The sequence below is a fragment of the Rhodnius prolixus genome, unplaced genomic scaffold (genome assembly GCF_049639745.1).
Source record: "Rhodnius prolixus isolate KJV_2025 unplaced genomic scaffold, Rpr scaffold_6, whole genome shotgun sequence".
NCBI classification, from domain to species: Eukaryota; Metazoa; Arthropoda; class Insecta; order Hemiptera; family Reduviidae; genus Rhodnius; species Rhodnius prolixus.
In genome coordinates, this window is record NW_027411634.1 from 36,981,213 (window position 1) to 37,008,917 (window position 27,705).

The 27,705-nt window shown below is 30.7% G+C and overlaps 1 protein-coding gene across 3 annotated transcripts in view; it reads left to right on the plus strand.

Annotated features, from left to right (window-relative positions):
• The first annotated feature begins 4,157 nt into the window (after positions 1–4,157).
• LOC141461051 (protein SERAC1) overlaps positions 4,158–27,705 on the plus strand; it is a 56,244-nt gene continuing 32,696 nt past the window's right edge. Inside the window, exon 1 of one of the 3 annotated variants that reach the window (XM_074141709.1) lies at positions 4,158–4,312. In XM_074141709.1, coding sequence (XP_073997810.1) covers positions 4,296–4,312 — 17 coding nt within the window. In that variant the 5' untranslated portion in view covers positions 4,158–4,295. The remainder of the gene's footprint in view (positions 4,313–27,705) is intronic. The other 2 variants (XR_012462511.1, XM_074141708.1) reach the window with 2 other exon arrangements.

A 27,705-nucleotide genomic window follows, 5' to 3' on the forward strand; every position in this document is an offset into this window, starting at 1 on the left:
AGTTAGTCATTTCTTTTTAATTAAAATTTGAAGATTGTTCTTTCAAAAATGAAAAATTACCTTTTGATTTATGAATATTTATTTAGAGAGGTAGAAATTTCTACGTCAAAAGTTTGTAATGTTTCTTATGGAGGAATCTTCTTTCGGTAGGGAAGGAACTCCTTAAACATGTTTTTTTCCCATTAGCCTTTATATTATATTAAAAACATCTAATGCGATTTTGCTCCCTCTTATCCTTCGTGAAAGCTAGTATTTGCAATCTACTGATTTTCTATTTCGAGCATCACAGAAAATAAAAATATTTGAGGTCTCCATAAGTAGAAAATGTGGTTTTCAAAAACTGGTGTACATATATCTATCTGACTGCAGTCAGCATAACTAAAAAACAGAAAAGAGCAGAAGTCTTACGATTTGATTGTTTAGGTGCTACTATGGTGTCAACAATCTAATGCTCTCTATGAATGAAATATTGAAACAAATAAAAGAAGCTGAAGTATCTTTCGACAGATGGCAGAGGCATCATTTCATTTCGCTTCCCATCATTTAACAGAGAATCGTAATTGCCTTTTTCACTCTTTTAAATGTGTTTATTGCTATTCGCACTTCTTTAGTTTCATGCTTAAACACTGCAAGAAATGTTTGTTTATTTTTGTCAAAATATAGGCTTAATCATAATTAATTTTATAATGACCTAATTTAAGTCAGTTTTTCCTGTAATTAAAATTAACAATTTCTATTTATACAGACAAGTTGTCTCATAAAGAAATGAGTGATTTACATAAATTCTCAGGTTTTCTTTAAACTTACAGCTTGTTTTAAATATTACTCAGCTGCAAGATTTATTCACTACTAAAACTGACTTTTTGGCGAAGCCTATGGTCCCTAAATCCTTCTTAAAAATACTTTTAATACAAAATTGATCTTTATGTTTACCAAGTCGGATATGCCAATTAAATCCTAACTTGTTTCATACTGGTACGCAATCGATCAGAAGAATTTAACCAGAACCGAACTTAAAAAAACCTAACGGTTGAAGATAATAGAGTATCCCGTAGTTATGACCAGCCTCTACATGTTGGATGTCACCAAACATTGTTAAAAGTTTTTGTTGACTCTGACGTTTTGCTATGCCGTAAATGGTTCATATGACATATTTCGAGAGAACCAAGAGTATCCTCCCAGAGCTGCCTGAATGTCTGAAGAAAATTGCTACTCTCTAATTGATTATACATTTTTAATCTCAGAAGTACAAATAATTGCAACTAATTCTAATGGAAAGAGTGAGGGTAGTTTCCTAAAAGTGATATTATAACTTGGGTTAAAGGCCGCTTCGTACCACTCCTTTTATCTTAGAGCCGTCCGAGAACAGCGACTCCATCCTGCAGAGACTCAAGTTAGAGTAATTACATAATATTAATGTCTGTCAATTATTAATATCATTTTATAGTTACTAAAGAGATCATATTACAAATTAAGATATTTTCAGACATGATCTCATTAAGAAAGTAATTGCGTTGTAGACTAAAAATTTTTTTAAATAAAAACTTGATGAATTTACTTCTCATACCAAGCTCACATGCGAGAATAAATCTGAGTGCGCGATTGTTACTTTAGGAGCAGAGACAATTGCAAGAAGAAAGTGATCGGTTGATCTCATTCATAAATCAACGCCAGGCTCCCCTTCTTGTTCTATTTAATAGACTGTCCGAGTTTGCAAATGATGCTTTATTAACCAGCTGGCAGCATTAATCAATCAGTTTGGTTGTTTAAATGATTATCAATTTAAAAGCAATCAATTTCAAATTAAATTTAATAAACATACAAAAAGGAGCTAACTCAAGGGTGTTGCCTGGTAAGGAATGAATTTATCTTAATTTCATTTATTTAGCATTGAAATTTACTTTCTTTTAATATTCTCAAGAGGAAATATTGAATTCACATCGGAAATATCCTTTTTGTGGGCCTCTGAAGCCGAAAGTTTAAACAAAATAAATTAATAAATAAAAACAATGTGTGTGTGAGTGTATTTGATTACTTAAGCTCAACAGCAAAAACCGAGGGTAGCTCAAACTTTAGTTTTAGCAGACCGAATTTTAATCCAGCAAGTGAAATTCCTCAACCAAAGGAATTAGCTCTTAAGGCTGTTCTAGCGATAATTATTGGTAATCGTTCACACACTTTCATTCCTCTAACTTGCCATTGTTACCTGTATAATACTGAAGTGTTGTTATAATCCCGACTTTGAAAGGATTCACTAATAATGCACGGGGACCTAAAATATCTACTTGGCTCCCTTTAACATTAATGCGCTTAGTCACTGAAGAAAGGAGTTTGTAAAAATATAAAATGTTTTAATGAAACTGAATGTGGATTAATTTTGAGATAGACCCTGCTCGTCAAATGTAAGTAGTGGCATTCATAAACTTATCTATGCAAACCCTATGTGTGTTTTATGATTATTAGGGATGTCAGTGTGAGTTGTTTTTAGTACAGACTAGTTTTGGATAGGGCTTATCCAACATTTAATATTTCATTAAACGTAGGACTTCAGGGATAATTTCAGTCTAAGTGGGAATGTTTGAAGATTCTTTAGCCAAAATAAAGTCTTGCCATTGAATCTATTACACTAGGTTACCCGCAGGGGCGCCAAGATTCCTGAAGAAGTAGCTAGCCCATTACCCTTCCGTTTTAAAGAATGCTAATTTCTGATAAGAAAACTAGGCATAAATGTTACAAAGCTGAACTGTGAATAAATTTATTAACAGTTATTTTCTTCCTTCAAATAGGACTAGACACTTTTTTCTAACAAATGGATCCGTGACGTGTCAGACAAGACAAGAACATTTTCTAACGTCTTCTATTGTCGTAAAAAGACTTGATCCGTGGAGAGGAAAAAAAAAACTTTCCACAGCACGTGCAACAACTGCAATAGATATCATTATTTGTGAGAAAGAATACGAGTAAGTTGTATTCAGTAATTACAAGTTACGGTAAAGTGTATTTTATCGTTGACTTTTTTTTTTTTTTAATTCGTCATAGCACTTTTGTTCCTTTTAAACCAGTTTCGAATTTTCATTCATCGACAGAGATTGATTGATCAATTTAATGTAGGAAATATGATTACCAATCAACTAAAATTAATTATTGTTTTGTAAAAAATAATCATTACAGAAATCTGAAGGGATACATTCGCATGACTTTCTCAAAATCAAATTTTAGTAGAGCTGCAATAGACAAATGCTTTCAATATTTGATCTTACAACAATAATTAAAAGTGAAGCAGAGAAACACTCTGATATCGTGTGCGTGCTTATAAGGAGCTTATATTTTTATTTAAATAAAAATATTTTTCTAATAATTATTAATATAAATGCCAATTTTAAGTAACTGTTTATTAGCTGTTTATTATATCAATAGTTTGACCTGTTGTGATACCTAATTAATAATGCAACTTTTGAGATATTACATATTCTTGGGCGGAGACGGCAAAACTCGTTGGCTCAATCCTAAGTATATGAGTGTAAAGCTAAATACAAACAGGCGCACCCAAAAGAGATTGAAAAACGCCGAACATATATTCATAAAATAGAAGTTCTGTATACATAAAATAGAAGCAATAACCCGCTATAAAATTTGTAATTGTAACGTAGGCTACATTCATGACTTAGGAAATTTCAGCTTGATCTTGTCTAAGAGCCACAGTCTTAAGAGGTAATACAATCGAGCAAATGTAGCCTGTGAATCGTAGCAATGCCCCAATACTATTCCATGAGTGGCTAATAATGAATTATTAAGCCTAAGGTTTTCACTCACAATTTCTGTTCGTGTATCACGCTTTGTTGGCTGCACTTTTTCGACATTTTGCTGTGATTCAAGTCCTCTGAGGGTATCATAGGATTCCTGAGTGCCGGGACTCTTCATGAAAAAGTAAAAAAGAAAAAATCAATATTAAGATTATTGGTAATCAAATAAACAAAAAATAATACAAAATTAATTTAACAAAAAATCTAGAATATTAAATTATAACTATACTGATAAAGAATTATTAATAAATAATAAAAACATCAGTTTGATAATGAAGTATAAAGGAGAAGAAGAAAAAACTGAATGTAAAAAAAAAAAATTCCAGAAGCTAGCGCGGTTATGCGGCCGTCGTTATAAGGTCCGTAGAATGCCGGCAAATCTAGATCTTTGACTGTTAACAGGTTCTTCTGGCAGTTCAGTCTTCAGTGTCCAAACGGAATCGGTAGTGTGAAGTAGTCATGGTGGAAAGATAACCTGAACACGCAAGGAGCATGCGGCCTCTTATCAAGTTAGCATAATTTAATAATTTTTTATGAATAAAGTTATTCAATTTTTTCATAAATAAAACTTATCATTATGGAATCTTTGTTGTTGCTTTTAAACAGAATTATCTATAACTTTAAATGAATTTAAAGTAATCATTTAATGTAATTATTGTTTAAAAAAAAACGCAAAATCTTTGTATTTTTTGTTTTTTTGAGCGCCCCTTAAACTAAAAAAAAAATTATTAAGGAGTTGAATTTTCGCGCATGCCTCAAACTTACTCAATATGCACTGGGCAGCCCACGTATTAGTCAATGTGCAACCATTGTACACTGTTCACATCATTCATAAAAAAATTAATGAAAAAAATAGAATCTTAAAACTTTCAGCAGTATAATCTATAGTCACATTAGAAGCAATGGGTAAATCATATTCTTGATTTTTTTGTTGCATGATATTTTACTTATTTAGATTTTAAACTACACATTGAAAGAGTTCAAAATGTTATAAAAAGCTTTAGCAAATTTTCTTCTATACATTATGATTATCATCCACATTTTCACGAACTAATATTTAATCAAGGATAATAATATAATTAAAGGTGGTAAAACGGCAAAAACCCCAGAAACGGCTCTTTGCTTCCGAAAATCCTCCAAAAATTAATTTTCACGAAAAAGTTTGAAGTGAAAACGCCTCAGGATCTTACTTGCGCTTTAAGCAAAGGTCGATTAATTTTCGAGAAAACCGCAGGCAAACTTAAAGAAAAAAAAACCCTACAAGAAATTTACTCTTTTTAGAAAAGTCATTTTCTAAAAATTTTTTGCAACTTATTTTTATATTCGATATTATTTTAAGAGAATAATCCTCACCCTGAAATGACACTTAAAAGGGAAGCCTGCCCACTATCCCTCAACAAAAGTGCCCTTAACCCACTGTCTATAAAAGTGTTACAAATACTGCAGTCTAAGCGCGATCAATGAGTATTGGGCAGTTTTATATATAATGATTCAGTAAAGAGGTACATTCAGTATTTGGATTTGATTTGGTTCGTTAATTTAATATTTCTTTAAATTTTCAATTTAGCGCGAGACCATTGATAATACACATATAATGTTTTCTGAATAGTTTTTTGGGTCCAGGGAACTCCAAATTGTATTTCAGGTACAAAATCACTACAGAAAATTGGACACGACAGCAGCACTTCCTCTTACTGTGCATAATTAAGTAAAACATAAATTATCACTTTAGATGGATAATCTGACAAAACGTCCATCACAGAATAATTCCCTTAAAAATAATACTAATTTCCACAGGGGCAAGTAAGTTTTTGGTGTGATTTCGATGTAAAATTTTGGAGGACAGCTTTACTTTACATCCCACCCTCAAAAACTAAACTTTCCAGGAAGATGATCCACTGACTTATATTTTTGGTAAATGCGTCGTTGAAAAATTATTGCAGCCGTATTTACAAGAAAACTTGAAATAATAATAATAATCACCTGAACTATCAGCCACAGCAAAATATACTTCCAGTTGGTTGATCAAGAAGTGTCAGAGCTTTATCTTGTTTTTTGTTGTATGTCTGTAAGGACCAACAATTGAGATTTTAAACAGATGAGCAATTTTTTATAAATGTTGTAATTATTACAATTGCTTAGAAAACATAAATTATTCTAAAGTAATATTGGAAAAATTGAAAAAAATTCCGTCTAAAAAAGTTCATAATCTTTACTTAGGAACATCAAAGCATTGTCACACTTCATTTAAAGCATGATAAAAATTTTGTTAATAAGCAAACTTAACAATATTAACAGTTCGCTTGTTACACCGGGTCTCAAATTAACCTTCTAACATGTAACAGTCATTTACTTGCTTATAACCGTTTTAATAGTTTACTTTTTCTAATTTTATTTTCTAATTCTAGCATTATAATTATGATTAATTCTTATTATTATTACTTTTTAAAGACGATGATGATAATAAATTAATTTGGAAAAATGTATCGAGGAAGCTGTAAAGTAGAACATGCCAGGGCTAAAGAGAAGAATAGGACTAGAGCCTGGGTATATCATCGAGTTAATCGATACAGTCATCCAGGGGTTCTGTTCTCTGATCATCCACTGTCTGCATTTTGCTGGAGCTCCCTTCCTCACTCTTACTAATACAATCATTCTCATGTTAATTCATTGTTCTAGGTTCTTCACCTGGATTTACATTTAAAAGTTAATTTGTGTATGATATTTTTGGAGAGAGGTTAAGCTTTAAAATGATGGGTGGCTTTAGGGTGAAATATAGTAATTTATTAATTAAGTGGAAGTCATCCACTATTAGGATCGTTTAAAATTTTCAACAGAAATACCCATTTTCAGAATTTTAAATAATTTAGATGTTATATATTATATATAAAAGGAGAAATTTTCAACTTTAAAGCAACATATTTGATTATAATAAACAGTACCAATTAACTTTACTCCTGGAGTGTATGAACCTGATAGAACTGCTGAAAGAGAATGAGAGACATCGAGAAATTCCCACATTAAAATGGGAGTTAAGAATGCGAGAGAAACAGAGATGAATTAGAGGAAAAAATAAGCTGAACCAGGGTCGCCTAAAATTACTCTAACGCCTACAAACTACCCTAACTCTGCTTTGCCAAGACAAGTGGGGTCTATATTGATGTTAGTGAAAATTTTGAGACAAGACCTCGTAATTAAAAACGTAAGTTCACGGACTCTACAAATATAATCATCGAATTTACAAAAAAACTAACGAATTTTAATTTTGATAAGAAGTGAAGTCATTCGTATGTAAGTTCATCATTAACCATTATAACAGCAGTGTTAAAATAAATGATAAAATTAGAATGATATGGCAAAAAAAAAAAATAAATAAATATTTAGTTTAGTTACTGTGAATGTGGTTTAAGGGACTGAGCAAAGAAGTCATTAAACCTTGGTCGCTTACGTTGACCTAAAGAAAATAAATTTATTGTGACCTTTAAAGGCTCTATAGGCTCTTTCAAAACAAAAAAAAATCACAAAGTTAACTAAGGTTTAAGATAGTTCTAGGGCACTAACAATTTCACAACAGAAATATTTTTAAAAGTTATATATGCCAAAATGAGAACAATTGGTCAACTTGAATCGATAAAATGATGACCGTTCTAAACGGTAGAAGAATGCTGTACAAGAATTTAAATACATCTAATAAATATGTCCTTGTGATTGATACATATTTTAATCAAAATACAGAGAAATATACACAAGGAACGTTCTAAACTACTAAAGTTATATTCTGCACAAATATACATTAATTTACACATTTCTAATATTGGAAATCGAAATAGGACAACCAATCAAATCAAACTTTTCATTCAAGAAACGGATTCGGAAAAGCTAAATTCTGCACGTAATTTGTCAAGTCTTAAAATCGATTATGTCTTCTTGATCTATAATTTTCGACAAAGCAAAATATTGTAAAGTAAAGCGCTGATCTTGCCGCTCTGTATAGAAAACTTGCAACAAGATCAGAGCAAACATACCAAAAACTTCGATGTATTATGGTAACTATTCTTGCTTAAAATTGAAAAAAGTAATCAAATCCTGCCTATCGTTAGTGCGAAGGCAACAGATTGCACTTTAAAACTGGAATTTGGACAGTCAAGTCACCTTACTTCTAGGATCTGGCAACAGTACCAGATGAGAAAGAAAATAAATTTTATAATTAGAAAAATAAATTATATTTTTTATCGTAATCTAAATCTAAAACTATCACATTTCAGAATTGAATAAAAATCTGGGTGTTGAGTGAAATCTGTTGCAACAGATTTAGCTGCTTACAAAATAACGATTACAGATCATTTTCAGACACACGCAATCATGAAACACAATTTCAATAGTTTCTCTTACAAGAGAGTCAGTCAAAAAAGAAATTTCTTTAATAAACATTGAAATTTGTAATAAGTATATTTATATATAATTTTTTTTTTTTTTATTCAGGGGACCACAAAGCCTGTTCTACAGGCGAAGTGTATATAGATATCGAAAATTTGATACGAAAGAAAAACGAAAAAGCAAATATCCTATCGGAATCGAATGTAAAATGTTACTGTACTATAAAAAGATTACTACATTTGTAAGTGGAAGTCACAATCTCTAAAACCTAAATCGATGATACAAGAATTTTAAAAGTTACTCAGAAGATCCACACTTCCAGTCTGATTTTCAAATCAAACTCACATCTCCAAAAAATTCAAAATTAAATTCTCTCCAAAATCACATCCTATAAAACGAACATTCTTATAAAAATTATTCGAATAAAACGAAGCTTATATTAACCACTTTGAGCGAAAATTATACCATCTTTCGAAAAATATTTAAATAGTAAAAAATCCTTTTAGTGAAGTAACACTTCCAGTTAAGGAATTTTGATCGCTAAGGTGCAAAGGGACCCGTTGTAAAACCCAAACAAAAGTTTGGAACCTCTTTGGATTTTTTATCTTTGAGATATTTTACATTTTTTGACAACTAAGGGGACCTCAAATAACTATTTTCTATGAGAACTAAATTATTTGGAAAGATCGCTATACTTCCTCGGGATAGTAGAAAGAGAAGGAATAAGATATAAATAATCCAGTCACTGAAATAAATGCTAGGAAATGGATCTCAATGTGACACAATTTAAATTGAATTAAAGGTGCTTCAAATGATTGGATAAAAGTTATATTTTATTTTTAAACTTTACGAATTATGTAACATTAGCAACTTTAACCTTACCTTATTTAAGATTATTATTTATTTTTTGTAACCTTACTTTGATTTCTCCACCATTCACACACATAAAAAAAAAAAAAATAATAATAATAATAATAATAATGTAACCTTCGTGATACCCCTTATATTGTGTATGGTTATATAGAATTTGAACTTGTTTCAATCCAAACTTTTTTTTAATAGCAAATAGATATTATGAAATAGAACACACAAGTGTCTGGTATCCTGTAATCACGCGACATGCTAATTCTAATTCGGAACGCCTTTTTGTTAGAGCACAATTTAGGTACAGATTGTTATGATCCAATTTTTATTTTCTTTTACTACTGGTAATACGAAATACTTGTTTGTAGTCGCCTAAGTCGTGTTGTTTAAGAAAATAGTGTGCTTGTGTGAGTATAAAGTATTTTTAAGCTCTCTTCTAAATAATAATAATGAAAATAATAATAATAATAACTGTGGGAGACTGTAAACTGTAAATGTCATTTAAGGACCACCATTGAACCGGACCATAATTTAGCTAATTGGTCAAAATCAAAGTGATACTTAACTGAGGAGATTTCAAAATTTTCGCAACGATTTTCTCCAACGTTTTACGCATACTAGATTCATGTAGATATATAACTCGCATTTGAATAATTTTCTAGGCCTCGACTGAACAAGTATAGCATGTAACAAGAATATTATAAGTGGAAATCAAATTCTCCTTCTCAATCTGATGAAACCTCTGATGTTGGATAAAAAATTTGAAAACGGATAGAAATTGCAAAACATGCGTTCTCAGATGGATAAATTAACAATCTCAAATGTTTTTCATTCGGATATCAGATCGGATACCTTTAGCAAATAAAATCTATTCATTTGAATTATTTTTTTCTTTGCTAATTTTCTTGTTAACCAAACATAAGATTTTCTGTGAGCTCATTATGCGATTTTTGAATACAAGTAAGCTTTATAAAGATTGGCATAAAAAAAGGTCTTCTCTCTTTAAAGAGCTTTGCTGTTTACTTTATGCTTTTATTACCTCTGTTATGTTTTTTCCTGTCAATGTCCCGTCTCCCACACGACTTCTGTACCTCTTCTGTTCGTTTCGCTCTCCTGGATCTGACTTAATTAGACTTTTGGGACAGTACACTCAGGATAAGTGAGCCTCAGGACTTAATTCTACCTAAAAAATACAATACGAGTATAGTTATCTCAGAAAATACATTTAAAAATCTCGTGCTTGATGAAATCTGTCCTGATTGCATCAAACATTTATCCTGCGGCTTTCAATTTTCATTTATTGAGAGATATTTCCACAAAAAAAGTAATAATTATCAGATTTAATTTAAATTAGAATAATTCTATTTAATTAAAAATTTTGAGCAAAAAAACTAAATTTTCAAAAAATATGACCTACACAAAGAAGATCTTAAAAATAAAAATGTAAGGACACATAAGAGGTCTCCAAACATTTTCTTCAGTTTTCAAACAATTATGGCCTTTATTTATTAAAAGTCAAAGAAAAATATCAGGTTATTTGGATGTCTCTAAATGAAGATAATATTATTGAGCTACTTTAGAGCTCAATAATTACTATGTATTTCAATGAAATAATTTCATTTTTTATGAAAATATTTAAAAAAAATATATAATAGCAGATGTGAAATGATAGTTTATAAATTAAAATATAGAAGTTAATAAGTACATAATTTAGAGACCATTGAATAATAAACAGAAATTATTAGAATTACAAATGTGCATTCAAAAGACGCAAAATAGAACAATTGACCATTGTTTAAGATACTTTGGGCAAATTGTCTGAGCAAATTTGAGTTTATGAGAAAAGAAATGTATAAGTTAAGACTGCATAAGTTAAGGTTATAATTATGGGAAAAAAATTTAAAACGAAAACGGAGTTATATTTTTCTGACATCAAACAAATGAATAAATAAATAACCAGTTTATATATATTATCTTCAGATTTTTTTTTTTTTTTTTTCTAGTTTTATCTCGCCTAGTTCCATTATTTCGTCTAAGAGGGGTAGAAATGATCTTATAGAATAACAGCCGACTCATAGCAGTCCAAAGAGATCTACGATCAGGGGGCAGGTTGGTAAAATAGTCGTCTTTTTTCTTTTTTTATTTTGTGTGTGTTCTCAGTTTTTGCAAGTTCCATTTTAACATAGTCTGTTATAAGTACGTTTGTCATAAGGATAATTTGAAGGCCCGGACTCTTCCTTTTTCATTGAATAAAAGATGGTTATGGACAGGTAGATTAAACAGTCCAAGACAGGTCTTTTGTCTTCAAGTGAGTAGTTCACTTCCAGATGGACATCTTGGTGGGGAGCGACAGTACGTCTACTTCGTCCCATCCAATGGTACAATAATTAGAATTGATTGGTGAGAAAGTGTCATAGGTTTCTTATAGAGGGTTGAAAGCACAGAATTGTAGTCTGTACAAAGATTGTATGCGTAAAGTGATCTTCAGACACTATTCAAAACTATCATCAGACAAATTTTTATTTTAGTAGTAATTAAAATTTTAAAAGCAATATTCTAATTCACAGTACTCTAACATTCAAAAATTATTAATCAACTACTATTATTAGTCAACTATTTCAAAGATTATCCACATAGTTATAAAGAACTTAGTATAAATTACTAAAGACCTATAAAATAAATTACTGTAATATTCCATAGCAATTGTTTTGATGAATTTGTTTGTAGTTGAATTTTTATTAAATAATTTTGATAAGATATGAATACAAAGTATGATCAGAGGGCCTTCTATATCATCGATGCAAAAAAAAATCCAATGAAACATAAATTGAGTTTCTCATAAGTAAATAGTATTTATGCAGTTATTTCGACGAACTGATTCCTGTTTCTTTAGCGTGACATTACTCAAATAAACAGAAAGTTGCAAAAATTTATTTTTTAATGTTGCTGGAAGAGCAGAAAACAACAGTACTGCAGAACAAACTGTATAATGCTAATGGGTGGAGGGGAACTCGTTTTTATTGTTTAAATATTATATTTTCACCAATATTGAAAACTCTTTCAGTAAAAATTAATTACCTTGAAAGAAAATGTAGATATTTTCTTGCATAACTTGAAGCAGTCATCGTATCCTTCTAAGTAGTTTTCCATGCAATAACCTGTCAAACAATAATTAATAGATTAGATTTATATAAAACTATTATTTTCAACAAATGAAATAATTATTCTGCTAATAAATAAAATACTAAACTTTCTACTTTTAATCTTAATAATATCCTCTCCAGACACAGATGTCAGGAAATCCCAGAATATGAGTTCAAGAGAGGATATGTCCTAAATCATTTTGTAGTTTCCAAAGTATCTGAATCTTCCTTGAATAATAGAATCTTAGTCAGCTAGTAGAAGTTTACATTGACAGGATTGCAATATTTTCCTTTCCTAATTAGAGAGAGAAAAAGGCAATAATAATTTACACTCGTCAAATAAATATTATCCTGGAGCTTAACTCTGAAAATTTAATTTAGATAAAAAAAAACATCAGGCAGAGCAAATCTTTAGAATTTTATAATAATAATAATAATAATAATACTGGACTCCCACGCGGAGGTCCCGGGTTCGAATCCAGCAGCTGACCCTTAGATTTTCTCTTCCTAGGAGCTTCTTACAGCTCACTGTCCGGTGATGGACAGTGTTGTCTGTAACGAGAGAACACTGTCCGGAGGCCGGCAGTGCACTGGAAAAAGCTCCGGGCGCTAATAACCTCAGCTGTTGATGCGCCAAAAAAAAAAAATAAAAATAAAAATAAAAAAAAAATAAAAATAAAAAGATGCTGAAAAAAATCACTTACAAAGAATTCAATTTGTTAGATAATTAAGTAACAAATTGTTATTCAAGTGAATATTTACTTTTGTAATTGCTATTAGAACAAAGGATGAATGAGTCATTAGGTAATCGTTCTTTTATCAATTGCGTTCATTGAGTCACAAATTCTTTGTATAAACGAAAGTCTAAAGCTCTGAATAGATTACAATTTCTTTAAAGAGACAGAAAAAAGATGGGAAAAGAATGAAAATAAGAGGGATTATATATTCCAGTTATCTAAGGAGAATCAATTGTTTTTATTGGAACTCTTTGTAAACTTATGTTCATTTGTTTCTTTTGTAGAAATGCAATGGCTGTTCATTTAAAATAAGAAAGATATTTAAAGTTATTATTTACAATTATTATTATCTTTGTATTTAAGGCGCATCAAGATCTAAGGATATGGGCGCCCGCAGCATTTTTCAGCATTAAATTATTTAAACTATAGAAATTTCGGCGATTTTCTGGTTTTTTATTTATTCAGACTAGGCGTTTCAAGGAATGATTCCCGTTAATAGATCAATACCAAAATTTGTCACGAACGAAATGTTTACAAGGAATAGGAGGAAATGCAAACTACTATCCGTCTAATCTGATTCTTATTTTAAACATAAACAAATTTACATTTTATTTGATTTACTGAAAAAATTTATTTTACCATCTGAAAGGAAATATGGCTTGATAAGGCACATTTCATCTCATAAAATTCTATAGAAATGACCATGAAAGTTTTAGATGTCCAAATATTACAACACCAGAGTTCCTTATTAAACGGCCTGTTATTTTTTTCTTTACTAAATTATAAAAATACTAACCTAAATATTTTAAGTAGAAAGAGTTTTTTTCTTTCAGAGTTTCTCAATCTAGAACAGAATTTCAGTATTTTTTTTTTTCTTTCCATTTTTATCCACATTCATTTAAGGAGTGTGTGTTTATTTTAGAGTGTGGTCAGCATAAATCAAAAACGAAAATTGTTCTAATTCAATTTGGGCATTTCGATTTGATGGTACTTAGTATCAAACTTACAATAAGCTTTTGGATAAAATCTACTAACCAGAAACATCCATTTTATCGCAAACTGCTCAACTATTTTCTTTAACTTCGTTTGCTCATTGCACATATACACTCATGTATTCGTTTCAAACAATTTTCGAGGAAAATCCTTCTTAAGACTGTGAGAGTCCGTGGTGGGGTTATCTTTTCTGTGATTCTCACAAAAGTGAAATTACTGTTACCTCACTGTCTGAAAAATACCAATAAATTTAATACGTAAGTAAAATTTCAAATTTAAAGGAAATAAGTTAATAGAAATTGCCAAAATAAGGCTTTAAATTTTGTGGATTTTTAGCTGAAATTTTAGATGATGTTTAAAGAAAAAAAAAATTTTTTGTAGAAAATCTTTTAATCTTGAACTTTTCTTTGAACTGTAATCACACTTTATATCTTAAAAGAAATAAACAAACCAGCTTATCTTAGTAAATTATTTTATGATCGTAACTTTTAAAAGTATAAATTTTACTTTATACTTTCCATCTTCTTTTTAGAATGCTTGCCATAAATAAATTGTAAGCAATAATTGTTAGAATACATACGTGCATTTACTGATAAATAAATAAATACATTTTCGTAAATAAATATTTAAATTTACTTCCATTTGCTTCGTAAGTTTAGTTGCTTATTAATGAATAGCAACAAGGTTTTAAAGAAAATTACTGGAAGAGCCCTTTTACTGAGTATAAAGATCTTTTGAGATTTTCTCGAAAAATACTGAAACGATTTTCTTAGAACTTGGTACACTCAAGGGCACATGTTCAGATCTCGAAACATTTATTTGAAAAATTTTCCCAGCAAAATCCATCTCCAGACAGTTTTTGGGGAAGGTGGAAGCTTTCCCCTACAGCGTAATTAGTGTCAGGTGCGGCTTTAATATCTATACCATTAGTTCAGAATTACTTGTAAGATATGTAAATAAAATTCAGACACAATTTATGAAAATCGATTGAGCAGAACTGCCAATTTACTCGATTAAATTTTGTTTCGCACAAATTTTGTCCATCAAGTTCCTTTACTTATATTGCATCAAGTTATTTTTTGTTTGCATCAGTTTATTTTTTGAAATTATGAACGAAAGGATCAACTAACTAAAGATATAATTATAATAATAAAAATAGAAAATAATATAGTACGAGTCCAGCTACCGGCCCAGAGATTTTCTCTTCCTAGGAGCTTGTTACATCTCACTGTCCGGTGAATGACATTGTCAGTAAAGATAAACACTATCCGGGAATAGTTCCAGCGCAATGGCCTCAGATTTTGACGCGCCTTAAATATTAATAATTAATAAATTCGTTACAACAATAATTACAGTAGGAGAACATGTGGATGTGAATGACCATCAAACCTGAATCTTTCAAAATGGAATGTATACTCCAGATAATTAATTTTTATTGTTTATTCATGTCTCCCCCATTGACTGCGTCATATCAAATGTAAACAAGGGAATAAAAATGTGGATACACTTTTTATTTCAGAGTTTACCTATCAGAGTAGATATTAGAAGATTAAACATGGCTTTTGTACATTGATCTTCCTGATAGAGATCCTTAGCTTTCTAAATGGGTCACACCTAAACTTCAAGCAGTTTATTCGTTTTCTGTATCAAAAAATTATTGGGCTAAGTAACATAAGTTTTAGGTAAGGCAACTAGAGAGAGTGTAAGTTTGATAATCAGTGATTGACACATTAATAATTTCGTAGTTTAGATAGAACCTGCACGATTCTGGTTATCAAACTATATTTCTAATATAAACTATTCAGCCTTGACACTTATTTACGACTTACTTATTCACGTATTTCCAAATTAGATTTATTCTGTCCTTTTTTTACTAAAAATATTTTCCAAAATTATTCATAAAATAAAAGTGGACCCACACATTATCTTAAAGCAAATACTCTCAGTTCTAACTTACAAGTTCTTTAAACTTCGAATTTTTACAAAATCAATTTTTAATAGTAAATACCCAAATATCTCCCTTTATTTCGATGAATGGTAGGGCTCATATTCTCCCGGCGAGGTAGCAGGGATTTAAAGTTAAGTTTCTAGAACGGGATGTCTGGTACCTATGTTTAGGCCGAATAGCTAATCTGAGACACAAGTTTCAATTTCACCGTAACATTGATCAGTTCCCAAATCGGCTCATGAGAGTTGTGTTAAATTCGAAGTGATTTACTAACAACTTTTCTGGATGGTAAGCTCTAGCCTATTCCAATACCAGCAAGATCGCAAAAGGCTGTAGTGTGACCGGTCCAAGTTCAGTTCCAAGTACAGCTGAGTGTCCATGATCTTTCACGTTGAACATATAGGCATAGTGCATGATAGAATCAGAAAATATCTTCACAGGGTGAGACACTTCATTATTCGAAATAACCAACTACAACTAGTTTTCAAAAATTCGTTTTTGAGTTAATCCGTTTCATACGTTTGTAAAAAGACAAATGAATTTGTAAAAAGCTAAGTTTAATTTAGAGCACAAATAGAAATTTAATGTCATAAACTTGACAAACGTTTTGCGTGGAAATTTAAACTCGAATAGTTTTATGAATGCAGCACATGAGTACCTTAACCAGCATTTTTGCTTTGGCACTGATTTGAATGGATCGTTCTCAACTTGACCTAAAAACTATATGTGTCACTGGGCGTTCTGTACTAATTGTACAGTCAATTATAAAAGCAGAACTCAATAAATAAAAGGTTATTGTAATGATTCTGAACATAAACACGCAGTTTCAGAGGATTAAACAGTGGCAGATACAGAACATCGTTTTAGAAGGGACGAAACCTTGCGCGGCCAATATATTGCCAATAATAGCCTAAGATATTGAAAATAATATTAAGTTGAAATAATGATGAAATTTGATCAATATTATTTAAAGTAAATATAATTATTATATCTTGATTTTTTGACGAAATAATTTTACAATATTGATCACACAGGATCAGTTTTGTTAGAAACTTATGCAGACGAAAACCTCAGACCTAATGCAAATAGTTCATTATTAGCTAAATGTCAAGTAGTAACTTTACATAATTACTTCGAAAATCATTATTATTTTCTCATTATAATATAACGCTTCCACTAAAGAATAGTAAGTGAATAACAACATGTAAATGGGAGATATACTAACCTTAATATCAATAGTTATACTTCATACGAATAGTTCGATCTCTTAATTCTTGATCTTATTAGCAATCTGGCAATCTTCAAAAGGCCTTCCCATATTTCACCTCTTCTAGTGAACTCAGGAATGAGCATGAAGCTAGAGTTGCAGATTTTAACAAATAATTTTATTCATAAAATCTGCCGTAATATTGGCCACATTTAATTTTTTTTTCTGAAACAAAATAATAATAGAACAATTTAATAAAAGATGTTAAAACGTGTTTTTGTCAAAATAATGAACTATTGTTGTACTTAAATTTAAACACATTCTTTACCTTTGTGAAGGTAAACCTTTTTCTTATAAGCATGAAAAGAGTCGTACTTTCTATGTCTTTTATCTACCATGTATTGGATGAAATTTTTTAAAAAAAGTATATAAAAAATTAGTATTCTTTAGAATAGTTCAAAATTCTGTAGAAAAAAAAATCCATTATATACTTTTTTAATACCTTAGAAAAGTTTTTTAAAAGTGCATTTAATTTGGCTCATTCGTTTATGCACGTTTTTATAACGTGAGTCTGTAGGTATAGAAGTGCCATTTTTCCGACTAGAGGTCGACCAAAATATCTTGAACCGTGATTATATATGTATATATGTTGCTTGCATTCACAATCCTAATTTACGTGGGAAGATTTATAATCTGTTTCTCTATAATTTTCAAAAATGAATTTCCACAAGGTATCCAATTCAGTAAAGAGTATATGATTAATCGCTAATAATAATCAATGACATTCAAGACATAGCTAAAAGTTCATATAATATGATAAATACCAAAGTTAACCGCAACAGCAACGTCATAGAGTAATATTATATATAATGTTTTCAACTTTAACAGGAAATCCTGGGAGTTATAGGTGTCTGCCACTGAATCTAAAGAGTTGTTGCAGCATGTGTAGCCCTAAACCGTTATAAATAACTTGAAAACATTTCTGCCGCGTCAGGATGAATGAGGTACTCCAATGTATTTGCACTGGAAGATGTCCACTCTACTTCTCATAATGTTGGATCAATTTTAGATCGAATTGATTTGTGTTGAATGAATCGAATTGATCTAGTTTATTTATTGTCGGGACTTCTAGTGACATTTAAACCTGGAAAAAAAGTCATTTTTCGGGTAAAAGGGATCACAGAACTTGAATTTTTGTTGAAAACTTTAAATCACTAATCAAAACGACTATAAACACAGTTTTATTGAGAATAAAAATTAAAGAATTTGAGTTTTCTGTGGAAATACAAATTTTGAAGCTCTTAAAGACAAAAATATGGTTTTTAAATTGATGTTTGTAAAGTCAACAAAACTTAAAAACGGAAGTACAGCAAGATCAATTTAATATTTCATTTCGAGCTATAAAAGAAAGTAAAACTATTAAAACCATATAAATTCATGGTTGACACAAAACTTAGGACTTTTCAACACATTTAGGGATATTAAGCAACAATATTTTGAAAGATTAAGTTTGATTAATTAGAAAAAAATAAAACATGTACCTGCACGTGTCTTAAGGTAGATTAAAGAAGTTAATAATTAAAGAATAACAAACATAGTTCGAGAGTCTATAATTATAAATGATCGCACTTGAAGATATATTGTAAGAAGATAATAACAATATTTTTATCGATCGTCCAAATTTTTTATCGCCTTCGTCCCTTTTGCTAATTAAATTTGTTTATATTAAATAATTTTAAATTTTCTTTATATGTACCATCTCTTTCCTATCTGAAGATGTATTCGCATTCATGATTTTCGAATTTAAATTTTCTTAGGAAATATACGTTTCCCCACTCCAGAAGTGATTTAAATATATTTTCGACTGTTCTAATTCCTTCATTATACCATAAAACTAAAGTGCTAAATGTTTTAGCTAAATTCTATGATCCTCGCAACAAATGTTTCTAAATTTTGTTTGGTAAATACTCAAATGTCGAAAAAGGAGGATAGTCAACTCCAAAATATGTCACTGTCGCTCTACTAATGTATTTATCTTCTAAGTGTGCTTGATGTCTCTCTCTAGCCAAATTAGTCTTCTGCAATCTTGCAGAAAAGCACCATACAAACACACACTCATAAGACTCAAATCAAGAAAGAAGTGGCATGAACTTATTTACAACTGAATACCTTCACAGTCAGATTAATGTTCTCATTACACACAATGCAGGAATGCAAATGCTTCTGTTACACAATAACCTACCTGTAAAGGTAAACAAGTGAATCAACTGCCGCAAAAACAAGTCACAGAACTACTGTTCGTAGTGGGATTCTTATTTTAACACATCAAGCAGTGCATCAACCATAATCTTCGAATTCATGCTTTCGTAAAATCTTTCTAATTATATGTTATGTTTGGAATTGGGTGCTCATAGCATGGACGACTCTTTGCCCAAGCAAGTGGGAGTAAGTTCCAGTTTTCTAGAAAAAAAATAAAGTTTTCTCTTCACAACAATCTCTACTATTGTTATCGTGAGTTCACTCAAGTAGCACTGAAGGATTTTGAGCAGTTCTCTATAGCCAAACAAACCCCTGGAGAAGAAATAAAAAGGTGATCAAATAAATGTTGATGTAAGTTAGAAGAGAAAAGAATTGTGGAAATAATGTGGAAATTTACTCAGATAAAGGTCAATATCCAATCACATGAACTACAGGAGTACAAGGTAGACTACGTCCATTTAAACGAAATAATGTTTGAGGAAATGAAAAGATTGGAGTAGCCTGTTTGCTCAATTGCTTAGTTGTTTTTCTTAGGATTTCAGAAAAAGTTTTAACTTCTAAAAAATTCTAACACAGTCCTAAAGGTAGGATGAATGATAAATAAAGAAAAGAAAATAGAGGGCGAAATCGTTAGAAAAGAAAGCTTTTTACTTCTCTAGAAAGAGTAGAAACTTTATCCCTATGTGCCACCATGAGCCACGTAAATAACAAAGAGTAGAAACTTTATCGCTACATAAACTTTATCCCCATGGGCCACGTTAAAGCTTTTGGATAAAATAAGTCAACCCGGAAAGGTTTATTGAAACGATTTTACCACATTTGGAAGATTTTTAAGAAAATGATTCCATCGATTTTCTTAGAAATTAATTAATTTGTTGCATACAAGAAGATCGACACACTTCTAATTGAAATATTTTACCAGGAAATAGAGTATTGTTTTCTCGTATATTTTGAGTTTTGAGATTCTGTAGGCACGAAAAATTGATTTTGAAAACTATGTAAATTTGGGTAAACAGAAAAATGGCTAATCGCAAACAGTAAAAACTGTATATCCTATTGCAAGATTATAATCAAAATCCATCCATCAGATATGACACTTAACTGTTGTTTTTCCAACTTTCTGGAAAATGGTTCGAAAGAGCACTTAAAGCATTAATCTGCAACATTTATTTTAAAAAATAAGCCCAGGAAACATTATTTTTGGCAAAAGTTGTTTTTTTAAGGGCTGCCTTCTACTATTAATTGCCGTTTAGGGTGTGATGTATGGGGGAAGTTCGTATGAAATATTGACGAGGACTAAATTAGTTGCTGAAATACCGTGAATGGCCCCCAACTGAGAAGATAAGTTCTTTTTTGTTTTCCGCAATTTTGACGAAGACTAATCTATTGTTTTTCATTAAATTTGATTGAGAGGATTCGAAACTCTCTCTAAAATGCTTATTTTTGTGTATTGTACATTTTACCACATACTGAGAATCAAATATGTGCCTCTAATTCCACGTTTGCATAAAATATGAAGAAATTTGTTCTATTACAACTATGACAATTTTATTACGATTAGTTAGAGAGTTTCATTCCAAAGGCGACTCACTATTGATTGATTGATTGTGCAAGCAATTATTTAATCTAAACAAGATAACTCCAGAAGAAGTGCTTCGTACTCTCGACAATAAGATAAGTATAAGTCTCCTCAAGGATGAATTTTTGATAAGAAAGAGATTAAGAAAAAAATAACTAGCACTGATTATTGTGGTAGTTAATATTGTTTCTTGGCAAAATTACTATAGGGCAAATAATAATTAAGTGAATCCAAAATCAAGCACTTGACATTTTTCTGAGCTTATGTTTGCAAGAGATATGAGATCCTGGTGAAACAAAGATAATAAAATTAATTGCGTAAACAATAATCCAATTTCTTATAGCTTGTACATTAGCTGAGCACTACCCGCATCACGACCTTACTTTCGCTACAAAATCGAATGTCTAAACTATATTTCATCAATTTTAATCGAAAGTTATTGTAAAACTCTTTTCTTTTCTTTTTCTGCTTTAAATTCGACTTCACAACTTATTTAATACATAGCATAGATATAATCTTTATTTCAAAATATGTACATTATTAACAAAGATAATTAAGTACCAATGTATTAACATTACGACCTTCATTACGTAGTTTAGGAGACACTTAGGATGGGAAAAGTATATCAGTATTAATCTCCTATTTTTTCAGGCGGGGCTTGACTACCAATTAGGTGTTGTGGACGGAGGCGGAAGCTCATACTTTACTATTAACAATTTTTTCAAACAAATAACAAGTGGTAATACGTCGAATTTGAACTGGGGATCTCCCAATTACAAAGCCACACTCTTGACCACTAGACTAACACCCGCTCCGAAAAGTATATCATTTGCAAAGAAAAAGAATAGAAAAACCTGTGACTGAGGGAATGAAAGGTCTTGGATGGCTATTTCGCGGAAGAGTGGGTTAAAAATGACAATATGGAGTGGAGAGCAATTTCAGCAGACGGTTTTGGATAAAGGAGTACACTGGGATTATAGAAGCTACCTCATGGAGGGAATCAATTCTAGTATGTCGAGGAGAGTCAGTCGCAAGTTTCGGAAATTTGTTCTGAGTTGTCTGGAATTTTTGTTGATGTTACTACAAAAGATCCAAGCTCAAGGCGGAGCAGGCGCAGAGTAACATCGCCTGATGAGGAGAGAAGAAGGAGGAGGAGTACATTCGAGTGTTGTGAGAGTGAAGGGGAAAGTGTTATTGTACTCAGTTTACCAGAAGTAGAGAAGGCTGGGAAACCCAAATTAGTTGATTGAAAGTACAGTATGAGATTTTTAGCAATTTATTTTTATTTTTTAAAAAAGAAAAAGTTTAGCTTACCTTTATTAGGTGTGCAATGCACAGCGTAAAGAGGATTCCAGCTTACTCCCTTTAGATTTTTTTTCTTCCTTCTTACTACCGCAGTCGCAGTCACTGGAAGGCCCCGGGCTTCAAGGATCTTGGGGCGATTAGACGCTAAAATCAAACAAATAAAAATTAAATAATATAAACAAACATTGATGTATAGAACATTTGTTTTTCAATTTGGTACACTCACATGACTTTTTCTTACCTTAAGATATAAAGGTTAAAACTCCGAACTTTTTAAACATATCTAATTCACTCGTAACTGCCTAACACTAATTATAACTCTAAAATGATGGTTTGTTTAGTTTTCGACCTTTGTTTATTGATTCTCTTGGGATAATATCAAGTTTTTGAGTTTTGATGTCACTGTCAGATTCCCTGAAGATCTCAAAGTACAGTCTGAATTCACTACGCATTTTCATGCTTAGGCTAGGCTCAGACAAACACACAAAGATAGAGAGTGACTACGATCTAAAAACTAAGTATTTTTCACAAAATCAGGAACATTTCCGTTGAAAATTTAAAATCTGAAGTTTGCCATCATCAAAATAACATTTAACTGACGACTAGTCAAGTAAACATTGGCATAGTCCAGAAGATCGAAATAAATATTTCCAAAACCGGCAAGAATTTCTAAAACTGAAATAATAGTATAAATATGCGGTCACACGCGTCTTTGTGAAACTATATGAAAATTGTAAAGAGTAATAAGTTCATGTAACTATATCATGCAACTTGTTTTATTTTATTTCTTATAACTCTTATATACTCCAATATACAGAGCTTTATATTTTTGAGTCTGTGTCCCGGATGAAAAATGTTAAGTAGAATGGTTCCGCGATTTTTGAAATATGACCAGATGTAGCCAACTTCATTTTGACCGCAATATTTATTCTACTTATTCTTTACTAATTCATTATTAAATCTATCTCCAAAGTAATGAAAATATTCTATTGAAAACAAACACTATCAATTTGGATTAATTAATGTAATATTAAATATCAGTCAAACTACATATTGGTAAACAAACAGGTAGGCATGTCATGGCTTTACACACTAGTGTTGCGTAAACATGCTGAATATAAAATATAAACCAGTCGGAGCGGGCACACATTCAAGGTCCTGACTTCCTAAACGACAGTAAATTAATTTTACTCTCTCTAACGCTGATATCATTAATGATATGAGATAATAGGAAGTGATTCCTGAAGGCGGCCTCAATCTTTAAACGGAAAGAAAATCACACGACTTTCTCCCATACTATTATTATAATTTTAAAATGTTTAATGAAATTTGAAAAGGGTACACTTTAGAAATATAGTCGGTTGGGATTGGGGAACCTATTTTCTTCAATCTTGTAATTCTACAAATATTTTTAAAACTAATTGATTCAGCAAATTCATCAAAACAGTACTGAATTAGCATCATACTGCAGCAGCAGTTCCTTGAGTGCAAAAACCATTTCTCTTAGAAAATAAAATAGTCGCACTTCTTGCAAACGGATTTCGATCAAAACCTTCTCAGAAACAACAGAATCTATACTTGCTTTCTGTTGCCAAGTTCCAGCTTTCTGCAGTTTTAGTTTAGGGATTTTTGGAAAAATCACGAATTTTCAAATAATGGTGACCCAATCGCAATACTTTTGCGAGCCAACAGCGGTCCTTATAAGCTTTTACTCAATCTTATATCTATATGTAACCGTACGAGGCTCTTAGCTATTAAATTTTTATATTTCTGTAAGCTACCATATAAATAAGCTTTTACTCCAATTCGGTTAGTAGGAAGTAACACTAACTGAGTCGTTTTTTCATTTTTTTGAAATTTATTAAAAAACGGCTCCTACTGATTTTCTTTAAACTTGGTGTTCATAGAGTTTCTAGGTATCAATGTAAGTTTTATTTCAGAACAATGTAAAGCCTCATTACCTATTACTAAGTACTGGCTTCTGAAATCTGCCTTTCTTAGGCAGAACATTGAAGCTCTATTATCTACATCTCTAATGTCCAGAAAAATACTGTTTAGTGGCTTGGATATCCAATCTTGTGCGATCCTCTTCACTGCAAAGTCTCGTACGCCTTTAGCAAGGAAGTTAAATTTCTCCTAGCCAATCTTGATGTTTTAATCTCTGAAGAAGATTAAAGTCCGAAACCTAAAGAAAACAATCATACTTTAAAAAATGAAATCACTGGTATACAAATTGTTGATGTTATTTAAGTCTGTTGAACCTCAATCAAGGTTGTACGTTATAGCTCAGCCAGATCTATTTTTTTTTTTAATGCTTTAAAAAATGGCTCCCATTTTCTTGATACTTGGTAAGTTATTGAATAGATTGATTGCATTCTTTTGGAATATTTTTCACAAAAACTGTGTAACAGAAGAGTTATTAGTAGTCACAAAAAAATAGGATTCAGCTGTATAAATATTTTCTCCACCTGAATTAAAATTGGACAATCCAGAAACCAGTATATAATCACCATATAAGTGGTGATTTTTTGAGAAACAAAAACCTTTTTCTACTTCCTTTACACTTCTGATAAATATGTGCCAGTACATTTAAACAAAACCTTGTAACGTTAATTATATATTAATCTAACCACATGATTGACTGTGCCCCCTAGTTATATTTAATTCCAAAAAACTATATAAGGGAAAAACTCACATCCAGCGCTATGGTGGACACACAATACTTGTCTGTCCGTCATTATAGTGTGCGCGTTTGTCGTCTGTCCGTGCGGGTGTGTTTAAGATAATTTACTTTGTCATATAGATAATAATATATAATTATTAAAATTACATTTCCTTTTTTACTTAATATTTTCAAATTATTTCTAGTTATAGACCATCAAAAATAAGCCAGCACATGCAAAATTGAAAAAAAAAATTTGATTTTTTTAAATAACTACCTTAGTTAGTTGCTAATACGTACATTGGTATTTTAATGGCTCTTTTCCATTTTTAATTATTTTAATAATTTTCATTTAATAAAATATACTTAAACTAAATTCTTGGAAAATAAATACATTTAGCATACTTTGAAAATAGGATTATTATTTTGATGTCTTTTTTAAACAAAGTTTTTTCCTTTCACTTCGCATACTTATTCGAAACGATTTTCCTTTATTACAACGATCCGCCTTATTCCATAAAAAAAATTCCTTTTGAATTTCCATATTGATGTTCTTTGATTACTTCGTGCGATGCAAGAAAACTCCAACAAATTTGATAACAAAATTTGTGCAGGGTCGCTTAACAATTTACACAAAAGAGGTGTGTTTCACAGTTAACAGGATTCTTTTTACACGTCTGCCGGTAATGAGTGAAATAGGCCTTAAAATACAAAGCCTAGTCGCAATTTAAAATTACATAAAGTATAATAAAGTTTTATTTTCATCATATTATAATTTTGAAAAACTTTGCTATTTAATTACGACAAAATCCAGTTAAAGACAAAAGATTGTTTCTTGCTGTTTTTTATGAGCTAATAAAACAATAAAATATTATAAAAATCGAATTTATAAGTTACCTCCAAAAGAAAAAAGCTTATCATACTTAAAGATATGAATCTTCAATAAAATTTTAAATATAATAGTGAGAACTGCTAATAGCAGTGATTACTGTCGTACCTTGATTTCTATCAACCACTGTTTAAAACTATTTGGGTATAAAACTTCTGTGGTCATTTATTGAATTTTTAGAAAACAATTGAACCATGTATATGTATGTATACTGATAATTAATCTCTTTTTTAAAAAAAAGTAAAAACTAGACATTTATAATTTTAACACTAGAACTACCGACCGGTCAAAATGACCAGCCGTTATGAAAACTTCTTAGGAACTACTTCAATCCGCCACAACGGCGACGGCGAAAATGAAATTGCTGTTCTCAGAATTTTGCAATGTTTTATGGTGCATTTTTATTTTCTTTTTGGTAATTGCTGTATACTGTTGAAATACACGCAGTACTCAAATCATTTTCTTATTGGCAGTTTTTGTAAATGTAAATAGATGTATATGTCATATACCTACAGTATTAGAATGAAATATATTTTATTTGCTTTAAAACTTTTCTTTGAATTTTTATATTTTGTCAACTAAATATCAATTCGGTCAAAATGATCAATATAAATGCATGGTATATATAGAGTTAATTCAATATAAATATCTGAAATTTAACATTGTAAGAATATATCAAATGATAATATAAGCAAACCTGGGCATTCTAGAAACGCCTACCATGAATGTTGACGTTTGTAATTAAAGGTTACAGGTTTAATCGTAACAGCATCCAATTTAATGCTCCACTCTTCGTTCATAAAGTGAGTGCAGAGAGTACAGTGCAGAATATTTATTTTCTGAAATTGACTGCAGATCTATGAACGAATAAAAATAAAGTTTCTAATTAGTAGTCTGTCTCTATTCGTTGTATCAAAAAATACAAAAAAAAAAAATCACTTATACTTCAAACTTAATATTCTATTTATATTTTTGAATAGTTAATATTCTGTTTACACAAAAATTTTCTCCTCTCTCACATAAAGAGGGCTACTTCTGGGTAGTCTCTCTCCTCCTCCTCTCCTCCCGCAACAGTTCATCACTCTCTCCATATTTACTGATTGTATACAATGTATACAGATAGTAAATCTATATATATATATATATATATATATATATATATATAAATGAATGTGTGTCTGTTCGTTTGTTTGTACTGGATAGATTCAAAAACCATACATCCAATCGCTGTGAAAATTTGGGAAATTATTAGGTATATCCCCGGGAAGGTTTTTGCAAATTTTTTTTTAAATCAGAGTTGGGGTTCTAGGTGCACTCGAATAAATATCCCAAAAATATCAAAATAACATTTAATTAGTAATATTTGTTAAAAGAGTAACCATGAAAACCATGAAAAACAGTTTTTTGCAATTATTAATACGAGAATAAATTATACCGAAGATGGTGGAAAATCCATTAAACTAAAAGTACTCAACAATACTTTGACGTTGATAATCGTTGGGTAGTACCATATTCTCCATTACTACTAAAAACGTATTACGCACACATAAATGTTGGGTACTGCAATTCAGTGAAAGCTATAAAATATATTTGCAAATGTGTGAACAAAGGAAGCGATATGGCAGTGTTTAGAGTGGAAAATACAACTGCATCTAACGATGAAGTCACCCAATATCAACTGGGACGCTTCATAAGTAGCAATGAGGCTGTATGGCGTATTACCTGAATATCATTTTCCATTCATGAACGATATTCAACGGTTGTTCATTTAGCAGTACATCTTGAAAATGGACAGCGTGTGTATTTTACATCAGAAAATGTACGTGCAAGAGCAATGTCACCACCGCCAACAAAATTAACTGAATTTTTCACATTATGTAGAAATGATACCTTTGCAAGGACACTACTGTACTCTGAAGTAGGGATAATTTTATTGTTA